This window comes from Pseudopipra pipra, chromosome 12, assembly GCF_036250125.1.
Source record: "Pseudopipra pipra isolate bDixPip1 chromosome 12, bDixPip1.hap1, whole genome shotgun sequence".
NCBI classification, from domain to species: Eukaryota; Metazoa; Chordata; class Aves; order Passeriformes; family Pipridae; genus Pseudopipra; species Pseudopipra pipra.
This window is the reverse complement of record NC_087560.1, coordinates 15295957-15314117: the sequence shown is the minus strand read 5'-3', so window position 1 is coordinate 15314117 and position 18161 is coordinate 15295957. Positions and strand designations below refer to the sequence as shown.

Sequence of the window (18161 nt, the reverse complement as noted above, 5' to 3'; positions counted from 1 at the left end):
TGGAACTAGATAAGGTCCCTTCCAATCCAAACCATTCTGTGATTCTGTGATCTCTCAGAGGTGTTCCTGCCTGTTACTGACCTTACCATGGCAGGATGTGGGGAGCCACATTCCCACACCCCACTACAGAGCCTGGGGGTCCATACCTTGAACTGGGAGAGGAGCTCGTCGGTGGCACTGGTGGACACTTCATTCTCCCGTGTTTCAGCCAGACGCAGAATCTCATCGATGTCCATCTCCTACCAGTCAGGGAGAAGGAGGGATAAAGCAGAGGATACCGAGCACAGCGGGAAATAAGAGGCTTTGAGAACAGACTCGTGTGCTGATATGCGCTAAATAAAGTGCAAATATCTGCAGGGTGTCATCCCCGAGGGCTGGGATGAACTATCTCAAGTGGTACAACAGAGTATAAATAAGGTGACAGGACAGAAGAAAAGGACTATCGAGGCTGAACAGCCCGGAAAATTTCCAGACAGTGAGATATATGAACTGTGGACTGTCTTCCTCGGGAGAAGCTCTGCTGCTTGGGCCATTTAGAGAATCGGTCAAAGCACTCCATACTAAATTGTCAAGCAATGCTGCACTGAGGCAGAAGAAAGCGACCTATTCACTTCACTGTGCTGACTCCTGCCTCTCAGAGAACAACCAAAAAAGGATGCTGAGAACAAGTGCTCAGAAGAGGCAGGGAGAGCAGCTTTCAGCAGGCTGTGCTATAACTAGCTAATGAATCCTCACCAGACAAGGGACTCCCTTGGTGACCTTTACTATTTAATCCCCAACAGCAAGGCTCTCCTCAACCCCCTGATCCTCCAATCCCAGACTCTTCCTTCAGCTTCTCCAGACTCACACGTGTCCTATTCACTGACCTGCTCTCATGCACAGGACAAGTACAAAGGGGGGCAACCACACACAATCCCTCATGCAGGCCTGCAGATGACAACAAACTGCTATGTGATTTCAATTTCAAACTACCTGAGGCTCTGACTCTTCCCCTTCAAGCTCCTTGAAGAGATCTTCAGCTCCAAACTTCAGAATAGCTGTCAGCTCCTCTTTGTTGAAAGGATTTGAGCTGCAAGAGCAAGTGAGAAGGAAAAGGTGTTTTGAGTTGTTAAGTCAGCACTGCTACAGCACAAAACCACACCAAAGTTTTTCCTAATTGAAACAAGGAGTAAGTTTTCTACCCAGCACTATAAAAGGCTTTTTTATTAATCTCTTTCCTGCTCTAACAAGGATAATGACTATAAAGGGAACCACTTCCATCTACTGGGGGGAAATGGTGAGAGTCTGAGGTCACTGCCAAGGTGCAGCTTTTCCACAACCACTACCAGGTTCCCTCAGACCAGGGTGATCTCTGGGTGGAAGGCAAAAGTAAAAACAAGTAATGCATTAAAACTAGGTTTTAATTTCTGATCATCTTTATCCTATATGTCCAAATTAATGGCTGCATAAGCCAAATCAGTGGAAGCTGCCATTATTTATTAGCCTTCTGCCCTATACCCTACCCAATAAATATTGGGAAATATCAGCAGGTGAGGCTGGTTATGCCACACACTGTTCCAGACATCTCTGCCTCCTGACACAATCACATACTTGGATCTCCCAGAGTTGTTGTCCAGAACAGTCCGGCCAGTGGTGTCCATACGCTGGATAACCAAATGATCCAGCACCATTTTCTTCTTGGCTCTCTCAATGATCTCCTCCTCCACTGTCCCCTTTGTGACCAGGCGGTAAATATTCACCTAAGGGGCAAAAAGAGAACAGAGCTATTTCCTGGACCTGAACATGCTCTGCTGACACAGCAATACAACCCTCAGCTATTTCACAGGAGACTGGTCTGCTGACACTGTCTATTCACACACAGATGTGGTTTTACAGGAGAAAAACAAGCACATTCTCTTTACATCTCAGGGGACCCCGTTAAAATCAGGATGGTTAACACACATCTTGTAGTGTGCCTAAGCACAGAGTAAATTTTCTTCTGAAACAATCATGCTAAATCCAAACTAGCACCAAACTTTTCGCATATCTAATAAACCCCCAGTAAAGCTGATGCTCTACTTGCTAAGTTTTTCTGGGCAAGAAAGAACAGAGTCCACTAGGCAGAGAAGTGTAACAGGTTGGGTTCTTGGTTTTGAACCATCTCAGAACCCAAAGCCAACACGAAGACTCGGCACATGGCAAATCTGGACTGATTTTTTGTCTCCTTTTTTCAGTGAGATTCCCTGAGGCTGGCAGCACTCTCTGGAGTCAGGACTGGGGCAAAAAGACCATATTTTCTCTGGTGTAGTGGGAGCTCTGGTGTAGTGGGAGCCTGTTTAGATGCTCACACTGAAGCCACAGACAAAATGACCCCGACAGCTCTTCTGACCTGCTTCTTTTGTCCAATCCGGTGAGCTCGGGCCTGAGCCTGAAGATCATTTTGGGGGTTCCAGTCCGAGTCAAAGATAACAACAGTATCAGCAGAGGCCAAATTAATTCCAAGCCCTCCAGCTCGTGTTGACAACAAGAAACAGAAGTCCTGAGGGGGGAAAAAAAAAGCATCCATGAGTTAGCCAGCCTGTAACTGTGGACATAAAATAGCAATGGTGACTCAAAAGCTGTACAAGCAAATGTAAGGCTCTGTTGCACTCATGCTTCTTAAAGCAGAAAAATTATTTCCTTCCCATACACAGGCTAAGCACCAGTGGTCTTTAAGCCAGGACCCATGGTGAGGCAGTGCTGGCAGGGGTTAAAGATGTGCTAATCCAGGTATGCAACAAAGCAGCTCAGAGCAAGGGCACCTTGGAGTCACTTTTGAAGGTCAGACCACTAGATTCCTACAAGGGCAGAAGACAAACATCTGCTTTTTCTTGCCTGAACTCTGTTGGGAGTGAGATCAGTAACTAACAGACTGTTCAAGTTACTGCCCAAGGGCACAGGATGCCAGGTTAGAGCCAAGACACCTGAGCCCCTACAGATGCCCTCAAAAGAAGGCAAAAGGGCAGGTTCTATGGGCATTCTTTCTCCTTTCCCACTCACACTGCTGTCTCCTTCTCACTTTTATTTGTTAACTTTCCCACAACCATGAAGAGTTTCTGTATCTCCTGTGCCAGCCAAGAATTCCCTTCCAGCCCAGGCTTCTGGAGTGAGGAAAGGTATTTGTCATGGCTGGGCTGACTGACACAAAAACAAGTGCCTTGCACCAGTCACTGACACAAAAACAAGTGCCTTGCACCAGTCACTGTGAGTCAGCAATCCTGGATGAGAGGTTTGAAATGTCCTCTCATATTACACTGCAGACTTTCACCTCCAACACCAGACTCCACTGCCTGCCAACACTAAAAATCCTCCTTTTGCCTTTGCTATTTCATATCCAAAACCAGCTTCAGACTGGAATCATTTAACAACCATCTCTCATTGTTCAGACCAGAATCATTTAACAACCATCTCTCATTGTTCAGACCATAGGGAGAGCATTGCTAAACTCTGGCTCTTCCCAGCCTCTTCTGGACTTTCTGGAGTTGTGACTTGCAGCCCTGCTCCTTGGACATGGCAGATTTAAAACAAGCAATATGGCCAGTTGCAAAACCTGCTATATCTGTGTCTTCAAAAGTATCTGGGGTCCTGTAAAAAAAATTGAACTGAACTAATCCCCTCTTGGCAGTCACAACCTGTGGCTCAGCCACAACACCCACTGCCCGGGCAGCCCACCCAGCCCTTCCTGAGGCAGGACTGTGGTACCTCGGAGCCGTCGGCGTTGAAGTGATCCAGCGCCTGCTTTCGGATCTCCCCCTTGATCGAGCCGTCCAAGCGCTGGAAAAATCAACAACAGTGATAAAAGAAAGAAGGTAAAGGAGCCCTGAGGAACTGGTGCACCCAGGTCCTGTAAGCCCTACAGCCCCTCTCGCAGCCTGCAGCGTTTGATTGTTAAAAATAGCCTCCAATTAAAAATAACTGCACTGCCTCAGCTGTGTCACAAGGACAGGGGGGATGCTCACACAGCGGGTGACACCACAGCTCCCATTACAGGCTCCCAAGCCAGGCTCTCTGTGTTCACAGTCCTCTCCTCAGGGTTTATCACAGGACACAGGCCAAAGGGGCCTGTCAAAGGAGTTTTGCAGAGATATGGCCACACTGAAATGAAGGGACATGCCAGTTCCCTGCAGTAAATGCAACCTGTAATCCCAGCCATCAGCTTCTGGGAAACTCAATGACTCCCGTTGCTCAAGCTCCCTCTGCATTTTCATACATTTTCAAGAGAACCCCACTGTTCTGCATGCTGATGTTTCTCACCTGAAAAGGGTAGTGTTTGATAGTCAGGTACTCTGCCAGGATGTCCAGCATCCTCACCATCTGGGAGAAGATCAGCACTCTGTTGCCTCTCTCCCGCAGCCTGGTCAGCAGCTTGTCCAAGAGAATTAGCTTTCCACTGCTCCTGATCAGAGACTGAAGAAATAACCATCATTCCAGCTGATGTTTTCCAATCTTACATTATACAGACATGCACAGAACTGCTTCTTTTGGGGTCACACATCTCTTGTACATCTTTAATCAAATCATCTGGATTTACACAGCAGAGGCCACACACAAAATGAATCATTCAAGACATGTTACACTGCCTGCAACTCCTGCTCTAGATGTCCACAAAATGTTGCCTCCATTGAACTCTCCACTGAGAGTTCAAGTGGCTTAGTTGTGCAGACTAATTCTAAAAGAGAAACCACAGATGTTATCTTGCTAGGAGGACAGAAGGAAGAGGGAAGTTAAGGAAAAAGGTGGTGACCAAAGGCACCACTAACCTGCAGGGTCTCAAGGCCATTCTCTCTCTCGTTTTCCTCAGGTGGTTTGATAAGGTAGCAATGGTTGCAGCACTTTTTCAGTTCCATCACAATGTTCAGGAAACCAGATGTGCTTCCCCTTGTTCCCTTTGAAAGAGCTTTGTAGTTTCTTGTCAAAATCCACCTGCAGGCAGGAAAAATGAAAGTCCAGATCATTTCACAGCCCAGAGTGCACCTGCTGGAGTCTTGGAGGAACAAAACCTTCTGGGAAATCTTGTTCAGGCATCAGAACTATCTCTATCTATCTCTCCTCCCTCTATCTCTCCTTACTTCTTTTACAGGATGTTGCTCACTAGAAACCATGACCTTAATTTCCTATTGATATTATTGCAGTTTAATATTGAACAGCATCACAATTTTGTGCAGACCTTTACTCCCCCAGAAAAGATGTAACCTCTGTCCTGCAAAGCTTGCCAGCTGAACTGTATTATTCTACAAGAGCATCTCCAGTGGTCTGGAGATGATTTTTTAGAAGGAAAGATACCAACTACCCTACCTCAGCTTCCTACTGGGAAGCTCATGGTACTACAGGTGATGGCTGTCATATTGCACTCTGAAGGCCACAGTATCCACAGTATATTGAAACACATTCCCAAGGCCCATTACTACTGGCACTCCCAATAACTTGTTAAATGACTCACTTGTAATACTGTTTCTGCAGAGCAGACATTTCCACCCGGAGGATCTGCTCCACTTTGGCTGGCAAAGATTTCTCCACATCCTTCTTCACTCTTCGTAGGAGAAAAGGCTCCAGGACTTTGTGAAGGCTTTGGTAGCCATTCTCTCTACCTTTCCCGTGATCCTCTTCAAAATCCTCCCAGAACTCAAACCTAGCAACAGAAATGAGGAGCAGGGAGAGGTCAGAATGTCTTGTCTTACGGCACCACACAGCATCTATCAGATATGCTCCTGCTGCACAGGATCATATCCTGATGATCTCCTGGAGATCATCAGTTCAATGGAAACACAGTGGAAGATAACAGGTTCACTCTGCTCTTGCTAACTAAGCAGATTGGTGGCAAAGCCAGAAGCTCTTTGGGCTTAGGCGCCTTCCTAACATCTTATATTTGAGCTCCACGCTGACTCCGAGGACCCAAACTTCCAAGTTTTCCAGTATTTTACTCTGCTGACATTCAACTGGCAGCAGTTTCCAAACTTTCCACAGTGCCTTCCCCCAGGCAGGGCTTTGACAACTGGACTAAGTTTTACCCTGCTCTGAAGGTTCTTTTAGATTGCTGCTTCCTCTAACAGCTCCTTTGAAATGTGGAGATATGCTCCTCCTCCACTTGGGAGACCCCAAACCCGTCCTCTCTTTCTGCGATCCAACAAAAAGAATTTGGGGGACAGCTCTTTTTTCAGTCAAACATGACTTTAGTGAGCTTTGGGGCATGCTTGCCTTAGCCTTAGCAATGCCCATAGATCATTTTATTTTAAAGAAATCAAAGTATTTGTTATACTGTGGACACACAATCAGCCAGACAGCACTGTCCTGGAGTGACACTCTCAGGGCCTGCCATGAAATGGTTGGCGAGGGTGCCTGAACCACAGTGTACTGGAAACCTCAGAAATGGCTGATTGCTTGAAACAAATTTAGCTTTTTAGAGATGTCTCAAAGACAGCAGACAGATTTAAAAGGCACGTATCAGGTTTCTCCATTCAGTTTGCTGCCAGAAATACTCCCTGTGTTAGTCATTTAACCTCTGATTTTCCCCACCAATGTCTGTTCCTCTTTCGTTGCTGTCACTCCACCAAGTTTAATTCAGGGATTTAATTTGGGGATTTCTGCCATTCTGCACTCCCTTGAGCTTATTTAACAGACAAGAATGGACACGGAGGTATTTCTTGGAAGGACTCACTTCTCTGGCATGATGAAATGCAGCAGGGACCAGAGCTCCTTGAGTGAATTTTGAAGTGGGGTGCCGGTGATCAGCAGCCTGTGGTTGGACTTGAAATCAATCAATGTTTTGTACAGCAAAGAGTCGTCATTTTTCAACCGATGGGCTTCATCCACGCCTAGAAAGGCCCAGTTAATACTTCCCAAAACAGTCTGGAGGAAGAGAAGAAAAAAAACACAGGTGCCAAGGAGACGCTGGGTCAGACAAGCCCCACCACCTTGCCCAGGCCTTTCTCTCCACGGCCAGTGTGTGCAGCCCAGGACATCCTGCCCCAGTCAGACTTCGTCTCACAAGAGTTTCTTGCTAACAAAATGTGGAGACCAAGATTCCTACATTAGTTTTTCCTCCCCAGAAATGAAAAGGTGAACGTTAGCCATGCCATGTAACACTCCTGCCATCCTGGACAGTCCTGCAGTAAGTACACCTATCTTAATCCTCCTTTGCTTTACCCAGAAAGCACAGTCCTCCCCCAGCTCTTTATTTCCCTCTTTCTCCATGCCCCTGGGACCTTGGGTAGCACTAGTCCCACTGCAGCAGCAGCAGGAGAGCAGATGAACAAGACTAAAAAGTTGAGGTAATCTGAGTTGTGATTTTTTTTTATTTTATTTTTTTTTATTTTTTTTTTAAAAAAGCTTTTTTTGATTCCTGCTAGGACTCAGTGATGTACTGACAGGGCTGATGAGTATTTCCTAAGCAGACAGATTTCTCCCAGGTGCAAAAATACAGATATTGCTAACACTGTGGCCAAAGGGTCAGTGTAATGTTTTGTTCTCTTAAGAAGCCTAAACTAAATCAGGTAAAAATCCAGCTACTGTCCTGCCAGACGCCTCACAGGTGAAAAGAATAAAACAACTGTGCAGAGCAAAAGTGAAAAGACTGTAACATGTGTCCCACATTCCCTGTGTATTAATGGCAAGTGAAAGGAAATAGTAACTGTATGTTGTCCATCACCACAGAGGGAAGAGGTGAAACCCACTAGCTAGGGACTGGCTTCCCCCTTTGAAATGAGAGAAAGTTTAAGTAAAAACATTCTTGGACCATTGCTCACCTTATCCTTGAGGAGGATCTCATACGTTGTGATAAGTGCATTAAATTTCAATCTTTTAGACTGAGAATGAATCCACTCATATTCACGTATCTGTGAGGGGAAACGGATGTTAGCTTCAACCAAGGTTATCAAAAGGAAAGTTAACAATCATTATTTTAATGTAGCTGTACACAGAGACTCCAACCAAGTCCAAAACCCTGTTTTTCAAGGTGCCATTTGATGAGCTCAGGGTGCCCAAGGAGCAGCTTGTTTTACTGCACACATGGTTCAACTGCCCTTGCACAGGTAACAAAATAAGGTCAACTTGCTCTTGTAACTTTAACCTCATCAGCTAAATGAGTGTCACCTCACTGTGGACACCACTAGACTCCCAACACTTGTGTGCTCTGTTGTCTGAATTCCAGACACAGGAGACAAGCACTTTTACACTGCTGGACTCCTCACTGCAGCATGTTTCAGTCCAGTAGTGGTTTCTAGACTCTGAGAAAAAACAGTACTCCTGTGCTCAATCCAAGAGGGAAAATAGGGTATAAAATTCCCTGCAGCAGAGGATTACAGCCATGAGCTGTTACACCAGCTCCAGCTGCCTGCAGTGCTGCCAGTAATATTCAGCAGCCTCTCCAGCAGAACGTGTGTCACACACGTCACACAGAAGCTGCTGCTTTGCACCCAGTGCTTCAATCCAACCCCTCACCCTTTGCTCTCTGATTACACACCATGTTCCTGCTCATGAGGTCTCCGATGTAAACCACCACGTTTATCTCGGGCGCCCACACTTCAAACTCCCTCTGCCACGAGGTGAGAGTGGACAAGGGCACGACCACCAGGAAAGGGCCATACAGCTGGTGCTGATGGAACAGGTATGACAGGAATGATATTGTCTGAATCGTCTTGCCCAGTCCCATTTCGTCAGCCAGGATCACGCTGTTGTTCCTGGGAAAGAGGAGAACAAACAAAATGCTGTCTGAGTGCAAGTTTCTGCCACTAGCAATTTAGTGTGCTCCACAGGAACAGCAATCCACAGCAAGGGTAGAGATGGGCAGTGCAAAAATAGTTATCTGAACACTTCCAAGTGGATCTCAGAGACATCCAGACTGTACATGGCACAATAACATGCAAAAATGAACTATGATGACTCCAAACTGGAGGACAAAGGCAAAGGGAGAGGAGAATCAGTGGCCTAATTTTAGAAGGACATTTCTCAAAGATTTCAGTGAGTATATAAACGTGCTAAGACAGAAACCTTTTTTTCCATTAAGTCAATGGAAAACTAGGACTGATATGTACCAGGCTCACACAACAGCCAAATTCAGCGCGTGAACAGGCCCAGACAGGGAAAATGCTTTTTGTTTTCACACAAGGTTTCTAGAGTTCATGCTTTAGATAGTTTCTGCTTGCAGTGTCTGCAATGCAGCTGGGCATGATAACATTTGAAATCCTTCAAGGGTGGGTAAGGACCTCACTCGAAAACAGGAGGGCCAAATCCTACTGGGGCGAAAACCAGGAGACACGAAATGAATGTCACAGCATCTGTACATACTTGCACCAGGAGTGAGCGAGCCAGTTGAGGCCCTCCAGCTGGTAATCCCGCAGCTCCAGGTTCTCACCGCCGATGTACGAGGGCTGCTTCTTCAAGGCAACAAACCTCGGTCTCTGCTTCAACACCTGAAAAAGATGCTGCCATAAGTCCACTGAAGAGAAGGACAAAATAGTCAGTTGTTGAAAGGCTGAAAATTTAGCAATGATATCTAGGAATTCAGCAAAGACTGCATTTCTTTTCATTGATTCAAGTCCCAGCTAGTGCTTGTGTCTGCATTTCTTGTGATTTGCCTGCTGCTGTCTGGTTCTGAGGATCAGGGTTCTGAGTCCCCCCAAGAGCACAGTAAGCTGCGCATAAAGCACACAGATGGAACAAACTCCACTTTCTTCTTTGCCCTCTTTTGATTTTTCTCCCATTATTTCTGTCCCTCTCCTCCACTGTATCAGCATCTTGCAGGTTTCCTCTTTTACCAGGTGTGCTGTTTTTTCATCCAACTGATATTAAAACTCCTGCAGTTCCTTCTGAGGAGGAAGCACTTTGCAAGGCTTAATTAAGGCTCCCACTCCCCAGGGGGGACATAATGTTCTCACTGTGCACAGAGTAAATGAAACTTAAAGGGGTTCACATCTCTGCCTAAAGTACAATACAAGAATAGCAAACAACGCTTCCAACACAGGTGGGAGGATGGGAAAATGTTCTCTGACATTTATCCTGACAAAACTTCATGTTCCCACTGCTTGCATCACCTCCCAGCCTGGAGAAACCCAGTAAAGGAGAGGAAAGAAGCCAGCAAACCTTGCAGTCTCGGGTGGGAATTGTTTTGGAGTTGTTCCGACTATTGAAGCTGTCGATGCAGTGCTGAAATTTCTTGCTTATCAGAGCCTCATCTTCCCAGCTGCACTCAGCATAGGGCAGCCCCATCCACTTACACAGGTATTCGGGGTCATTTGAGGATGTTTTGCGACTGTTTGCTGCAAAATATGCAAAAACAAAGCCCAAACCTCAGTACCTGTGGTTGAGTGGCTGAACCACAAGTGCAGTTCACAGGCACAGGCTGAGCCACCCCAACAGCCATGAGACAGGTCTTGACAAAGTAGGAAAAGTGCAGAGGGACTAAAAAATGCTCCTTTACCTGGGAAATCCGAATGTCCCGTGGCAGACTTGCTGGTCTTCACAGCTGTGTTTGGAGAGAGAAGGAACAACAGGATTGGTGTGCTATCAGCCAGCAGAGGGAGCAGGGAAGGCTGTCACTGCCATACACCACAAGTTTTTATAGGAATTCTATTGGAAACAGATTAAATAGCTCTCCAAGCCAGTTCCCAAAGCAACTGAGCGTTGGCACCTCTAACTGACATGACTGTGATATTACCAGTGCTGGTTTTATTAATTAATCATGACAATCTAACCCTGAGCTGCCTTGCAGCCTAACCACATCCTCAACAACAGAAAGTGGTCGCCACAAAAGCCAGGCCTGTACTGCTGCTTAGGATACAAACACCTTGCATCCAGAGGGCTGAAGTCAAAGAACTTCAACAGCAGCAACACTCCAGAAAGGGAGAGTGACTGATTCCTATTGCTTGTAAATACAGATCTGTAAACCTGGATTCCTACTGTCCAAATTCCTAAATTTCACACAATGAAATACACCATTTTTTTTAATTCAGAGACACTGAGGGACAGGGAAGATGAGAGAACTGTACAGTCATTTTGCTTTCATAGAGATTAAAGACCCCAATCTTACTTCATGCCTTTACAAAAGCATTGGCTTCACTTACCAATTACTCTCTCCACTATTTGATACTGTTTGTTCAGCTCTGAAGCCAGCTCTTGTTGGCAGTTGAAATATTCCACATCTTCAGGTGATACTTTGCCCAGCCTAGATGGAAAAAAATCCAAACAAAAAACCACTATAATGCTTCTGTCATAATGCTTGTGGATGTCACATATAGAAGATCTACTTTCCTATATGGTTCTGTCATTCAGACAAGCCACCGGAGCAGACTACTGCTTATATGACGTGTTTCTTAAATTTCCCATAATTATAAATCTTTACTGGAAGCAAATGTCACAGATGTTCAGACTGTCTACCTGTTAAATTATGCCTTATTCTGATGCACAAGTCCGTCTCAAAACCTGAACCAGAGAGAGATGGAAGCTGCTAATCCAGTTTTAGCACTTTGGAAACACACCTTAGCTCCCCTTATAGTTCCTGGGGCAGCTGGACATAAACTGATGCAAAAACTTGCACACAGACAAGCCCACAATTAACAAGAGTTAATAAGGCTGCAAGGCCTCACAGCACCTCTTGGGCCAGGCGAATTTGTGCAACATTTACTTGTCATCAGCTACCCCAATTCTTAAGCCTGGGAAGTGGCAACAGTGTAGATTTCATGCCTCTTCCTCTCCATTTCACAGACATCAACACCACAGGTATCATCTCTACAAGCAGGGATGTTCCTCGAGTGGGTTAAGAGAGACCAGAGTTTTGTGCACATGAAACACACTTTGCAAGAAGAAATCAAATGTTTTCAGTCTCGACTCTGCAAACCTCTGGCTAAAGATGACTTGCCCGAGGCCAAATCACCGGTTGAGTGAAGCCTACCATTGCTTGATCTCCTCCTCTTTTTTCTTGAAGTTTTCTAGCTTTTTCAGGCCCTTCACTTTCTGCTGCTGCAAGGACTCTTCGCTCTCCCAGGTGCTGTGGATGTATGACCAGCCTTTCCACTTGATCAGGTACTGAACTTCCCCCTCATCCTTTTCAGGATCGAAGTCCGCGCTGGGGTTGCCGTTGGCTTCAGTCGCATAAACGGTGGTGGAAGCACCAATGGCTGCAAGAGAAATCAGGCTGCAGTTGGTACCTTCCTTATCAACCACTGGACTTCAAATGCATTACAGCAGAAAGCTACTCTTCTAATACATCTTTTGTGGAAGCAAAAAGGCTATCCTACAGATTCTGCAATCCTATAAGGCAGGAACACAAAAGTTTTCCATACAACAGAATCTTTAAACTCTCTCTCTCGTAAGTACCTTTTCCTTAAGTATAATCAAAGGTCTCTTGAAAAGTTCACAACCATTCAGTTTTACAAAAACACTTTTGTAAGGGCTTTGAGAACAAAACATCGGCTTTATTTTCATTATGGCTTTGTCAATGGGGCTATGAAAACTGACTCCACTGGAAGATCTATTTTGTATTTCAAAGAAGAGAAAAGCAGGAATTGCAGAACAGTGACTGCATCTTTAAAATGTGTGCAGGCTAAATGAAAGTTGCTGAACACATAAACTAGAGATTCTAGGTTTTTCAATACTACATGTTACCAAAGCTGCTACAAGACATAAATAAGAGGCACAGAGGAAAGGGTCAAAAGCACTGAAATAATCCTTGGTCCCCCTCTGAAGTCCCAAAAGCATTGCACCAGCTCAAGAGAAACTATGAGTACACAATCAGAAATAAAGGCTTTTTCCAGAACTACGCACCTCCTTTTTTTCCAAGTCTGATGTCCAAGACTTTCTCAATAGTTTCACTATTGTCTTGCTGTTCATCAGCTCCTTCCCCAGTCATCTCTATCAGGTCATCAGAATCTGTCTCAAAATCATCATCTTCTTTGTAACTGAATAAGAACAAAACCAAACTGATTTAAAACCCCCGACTCCTCCCAGTCCACAAACACACAGAACAGCACGGACTGTGGAGCACCTTCTCCACCATTTATCCCAGGGTTCAGTGAATGTTCAGCACACACATGTCTTAAGTCATCTACTCAGTATTTTTCCCCAAGACACCCAGATAGCTACACTTTATCAGACTAATCCTATATCTTGTCCAGGTAAGTTTTTCTGACCATGGCTAACATCAGATGCTCCATAAGGAGGTGGAACAGTTGCTGCAGCAGAAGAAAGGCTATCAACAGAGAAAGTCTCCACTATCCAGGGAAAGATTATTTTTTAAAAACAGAGGTTTCAGAGCATCAAAAGCTTGCATGGGTGCCTATACTGCTCTAGGAACTACACTTCTTATCTTTGATGAATGTTTAACCACCACAAAATATTATTTGATTGGTTCTTTGCAACTCCCTTACTAAGAGTGCTGAAAGATAAGAAGGCATATTGGGGAATGGACAAAGCTTACCTCCACCATGCCTGAACACTCTGTCCTAAGAAACAACCCATCAGCCACTCTCAGATAATTGCTCCAATCCAGGACAGCTGCTCCCTTTTGCTCATTTTCAACTATTATTTGCAATTATTAATCTCATCTGAAGCTTCTTTAGAAACATTACACAAACCCCCTCACATTTCTCTAAGAGAAATTGGTAAATACTCCCTCCTTTACAGATGGCAAAACAAGGCAAAGGCAGATGTTCACAGCATGAACCTGTCAAAATAACCACACCTCAGCCACAGGTATGTGCAGGGCAGAGCAGGGTCTCTGCAGGATCACTCAGGCACTCAGGAGTCCCCCAGTGCTCCCTCCTCCCCACCCAGCTCTCATCATTGAGCAACCCCACACTTCTTCATACCTGACATTTTTGGCTGCTCTTCGTCGAGTTTGTCTCTTGGGGGTCTCATCATCTTCGTCATCATCGTCATCTTCAGATGAGTCTGGTTTCTTTCTCTTCCCACGCTGGACTTTGTGGGGCTTTTTAACACCAGTTTTGGCCACTGTTCTAAAATAAGAATTAATAAAGCCATAATACAGCATGGTTTATGTAAACATCTGCTTTAGTAAGTCTTTTAGAATGCATGAATCTCAAATATTAGACTCCTAAGGGCTTTAGTCTGCTCTAACTATCATGGAAACCACTGTGTGCACTAGATGGGGTGATGAGGAAGTACTAGGCCCTAGGTTTACTAGGTCGTAAACAAAGTTAATATTACAGGAAAAAAGCCACATTCTTTAGTGACAAATAGACATTTTCTCTCCACCCAGCACAGGCAGGAAAAGAGACTGAACCAAACAGTCCTTACCTCCTTTGGACAGGTCTTCTTGCTTTAATTTTCTTCGGTTCAGGCTCACTCTCTCCACTGGTGCCTTGCTCCCCTCCATCTTCATCCTCCTCTCCAGCAGAGACCTCTCTTTTCCATTTAATTCTACAGTCAGAAATGTAGGTCATGAAGGGCAATGATATTTCTACACAAATACTTGGCTGAACAGACATCCAAGCCATCAAGGCCATAACTACAAGAGAAAGTTCCAGGCTGCACCCTCGGCTGTTCAGTGCAATACAGGGGGGATGTGATGGTGCAATTCTCTGCTTTTAAGAGGTCTTGGGCACCTGTGTTTTGATTCACAAAGTGGTAGAATTGCCTTGATCTCTTGAGTGAGAGCAGCTCTTACCACATACAGTGTGCTGGTGGCAGAGCTGTACTGCTCACACCTGGGTGGGCAAGGGCTTCAATTGATTGATTTGTTTTCTCTACTTCTGCATTTTTGAAATGGGCTGGAAAGATCTGAAGTGCTCACTATCGCTTATGGAGTATGAGACACAACATAAAAGACAAAATGCAGGAGAAAGGGAGCAGAATCACTTGGCTGTGCTTAAGTTTTCTCCAGCAAGCAGCTCACAGTTCCGTGGTTCCCTTTAGTGTTTGGAAAAACTAAAAGATACTTATTAGATGGGAAAAGGCAGTAAAATATGACTGTAAGTGAACTCAGATATGGTGCTCAGACACCTAAAACATTCTTTATGGAATTTATTTTGTTATAATAGAGGGTTATAAAAGATAGGAGAGGATAATAATTTGGTATTTTATTCTCAGATAATCTAAAAGGTGGGAGGAGAAAGGATTAAATTGTTTTAAGTATCTCTGAAGGAGAATCAGTAAGCTGATGGAGAAGTGAAAGACTGACGACAGAAAGTGAACCTGACTTGTTCAGATTCCATCACAGGCATAGTGGGAAAATACAAACAAAAGTTGGGAAATTGCATCCGTCTGTAGATCCATTTTCATACTTGAATTTTAGTAATCCAAAGTATTATTACTGGAAATATTAGAATTATTTATTTTACAAATTTGCCCTGTTGACAACTCCCAGCAAGCAATCCTGTGCACTGCTGTTCTGAAAAATAAACCAAAGTACCACCATTCAAAACCCTTTCCCCCTAGAAAACTTACTTTCTTTTCAACTGCTTCTGACGTCTTCTTTTTGGGCTCTCATTTTCAGATTCGCTACTTGCCTTTAATTGAAAAGAAAGAAAATCAGGTTGTAGGCTTCACTCTGGACTGACTCCTCAAGGATGCAACTGAAACATGTGCACGTGGGCTGAGCCCAGGCCCTTTCCCTGCAGGGCTGGAGGTGCTTTTGAGCAACGGGGCTGTGCAGTGTGTGCAACAGCCCATGGATTACAAACACACAGGGTGAATCTGTCCACCAAATGAATTATGATCTAGAAATTGATTATGATTTCTAGAAGGAAGGAAATTCTCATAAAAAGACAACATTCTCATCACAAGAGTGTCCTTGCTTTGCTGTTGTTTTTTTCTCCCACAGCCAAAGTCACTGAGGACCTGAATGGGTCAGAGCCATGTCCTGCTGCTTTCCCTCCTCCTAATCCTGCAGTCTCACCAGTGAGACTCTCTCTGGCTAAATATATCTACAGCTATTCTAACTACTTGCTGTACTATTTTAAATGGGCGTCATTAACTCCTACAGACCAAGATAGCTAAAAAAAAAAATCTTTAGGCTGGTTGTACACAACCCCATTTTCGTAAAAACTAGTCAACCATGAAAACTGATCACCACACTTGCCCCAGAAAACACAAATAGCTAGGGACAAAACTGAAGAAACCCATATGAGATTTCTAAATGAGTATTAAGATGACAGAAGTAGCCTCCAAGGCTGCTTTCTCCGCACACTGGAAATCTTCCACTTCAAACTGCTTTTTGCTGCAGTATTCATCTTCAGCTCTAGGTACTGTCTGTCCATCACCACGGGTACCTCAGTTTGCATCCCCTGACACCCTCACACAGCTTCAACTGAGAGCTGTTCACACAAGGATTTTGTGAAACAGTATGATCTGCAACATGAAAAAGTGGAGGTTCTGGAGAGCCATGGCTCACCCCTTTGTTCTCTTTCTGCACCCTTTATTTCCATTTTCCAGCTTTCCTTCCACCAACAGAAATTTCCCTCTCACTTGCACAGTGCATCCATTAAAATACACTGAAACACTGGATGCCACCTTAGACCAAGAGCTTCTCTGCATTTCACTGTGGTTTGGTGTCAGATTTGCACGTGACACACCACCACCTTTTGCCCCAATATCTCTCTATAAACACAAGTTGATCCACCTGTTTCACAGCCCTGTGTGAAATCCCTGTCTCATTTACGAAGCATCCAGGAAGCAAGTGACTGGCAAACACCACGGAGAGCCCTACCTACCCTTACAACACAAGCCAAGCATTCCACAGATTTCAGTTTTGGCAAGCAAAAGTCCTCAGTTTCCTATTTTTCTCTTTCAATCTCTTATCTGCTTTATGAAGCTTCGCCATTCCAATTTGGCACGATTTTTGAGAATCTGTCCCTCAGTGCACATTTACTTTTTTCTTGTCCTTTGGCAAGCCACAGGCAAAGAGAGGTGGATTTCTCTCCTGCTCTGTGTCAGAGAAGATCACATTTGGAGAAAACCAAACACAACCTTTAGTTCTTTGAAACTAACTCCACTTCTTTGCCAAAATCCCATTTTTCAAGCTTCTAGTGTGCATCTTCCTAATGCCTGGACTCTCCCCCTGCTCTGTCACTGTCTCTACAAAGCTGATGACAATCTCTTAATGACTCGTCTTTTCCTCCTCTCTTCCTCCTTGAAAAATTTAACTTGTGACTGCAGCTCAACTGCCTTCAGTTACATTTTTCAAAAACACCATTGTCTGTTTTGGATGTGTGTCAAGCCCAGCAATATCTCCTCTGACACAGCCAGTCCCCAGCCTGAGTCATCTGCCTGACTTGTGCTCCCACATCACATCCTCCCTGTCCCAGTAGAGAGTGTCAGGAAACACTGTGCCTGCAGCTCCTCAGCCTCTCCTCCCTGCTCCCTTACCACCAACCCTGTCTCCTGGAAGTAAACTCCTTGGTTAAGGAAGTGCAGATGCAAACCAGAGAGCTGGGGGAATGCCAGGTCCGGAGTGTGCACCTGAGGTCCCATCTGCACTCCAGCTGCCACACACCACCATCAGGAAGCGGACTGGTTGGGAAATCACATGCAACTTGAATTTTAATAACATCACCTCCCTGAATGATACAAGCTAAGCCAGCAAAGTCCATCCCCAGTCCTCAGTGGGATTTTTGTCAGCCCAGCAGGAGATACCAGGGCAGACTGCTCGCCCTCAGAGCCTGAGCGCCAGCGCTGGGCTCCAGCTGCCCCTCTGGGTGCTGCCACCACGGCCAAAGGGAAAGATGACTTGTCTTCCCTTGTTCTCCCCTTCCCAACCAAACACTACAGATGTGCCCAACTTATTCCTGCACCACTACTTCCAACTGGACTAGGAAGTGGAAAACAAAACAATCTGTTTTCCCCACCTCCAGCTGAAGGGATCAGCCTTCCCTCTCTATGCGTCGCTGACTCTTCACATCTAATTAATTCTCTGTCCCAACACATAAAGTGCATATGATTTTACTACATTAATTAGGCTGCATTTTGCCATGGAGCAACACTGTACAAACATAATGATGCTGCATATGTAGTAGCACCAAGCAGAGCAACACAGCAGCAGTTTTAAAGTTCTGTTCTTTCAGATGGTCCGTAAGTGTCATTACTAGCACAGGGCATGAGAAATGGAGTCTCCAGACCACTGGAAAGGAGGCCCAGGTGAGCCTCTGGAGCTCACGATGCCTACTAGGAGAGATAAAGACTTGCTTAAACAGAGG

At 45.0% G+C, this 18161-nt stretch overlaps 1 protein-coding gene across 7 annotated transcripts in view; it reads right to left on the bottom strand.

The window, feature by feature from the left end:
* Window positions 1-18161, bottom strand: part of CHD2 (chromodomain helicase DNA binding protein 2) — a 69838-nt gene that overhangs the window by 16296 nt on the left and 35381 nt on the right. For all 7 annotated transcript variants that reach the window (XM_064669059.1, XM_064669058.1, XM_064669064.1 and 4 more), the window contains 20 exons: window positions 15415-15476; window positions 14266-14388; window positions 13818-13964; window positions 12775-12908; window positions 11903-12128; window positions 11076-11176; window positions 10433-10477; window positions 10096-10271; window positions 9301-9425; window positions 8477-8693; window positions 7761-7850; window positions 6674-6864; window positions 5459-5647; window positions 4779-4941; window positions 4273-4425; window positions 3721-3792; window positions 2369-2518; window positions 1591-1739; window positions 973-1069; window positions 147-239 (listed from right to left, as the gene is read on the bottom strand). In XM_064669059.1, the coding sequence (XP_064525129.1) occupies window positions 147-239; window positions 973-1069; window positions 1591-1739; window positions 2369-2518; window positions 3721-3792; window positions 4273-4425; window positions 4779-4941; window positions 5459-5647; window positions 6674-6864; window positions 7761-7850; window positions 8477-8693; window positions 9301-9425; window positions 10096-10271; window positions 10433-10477; window positions 11076-11176; window positions 11903-12128; window positions 12775-12908; window positions 13818-13964; window positions 14266-14388; window positions 15415-15476 (2703 nt within the window). The remainder of the gene's footprint in view (window positions 1-146; window positions 240-972; window positions 1070-1590; window positions 1740-2368; window positions 2519-3720; window positions 3793-4272; window positions 4426-4778; window positions 4942-5458; window positions 5648-6673; window positions 6865-7760; window positions 7851-8476; window positions 8694-9300; window positions 9426-10095; window positions 10272-10432; window positions 10478-11075; window positions 11177-11902; window positions 12129-12774; window positions 12909-13817; window positions 13965-14265; window positions 14389-15414; window positions 15477-18161) is intronic.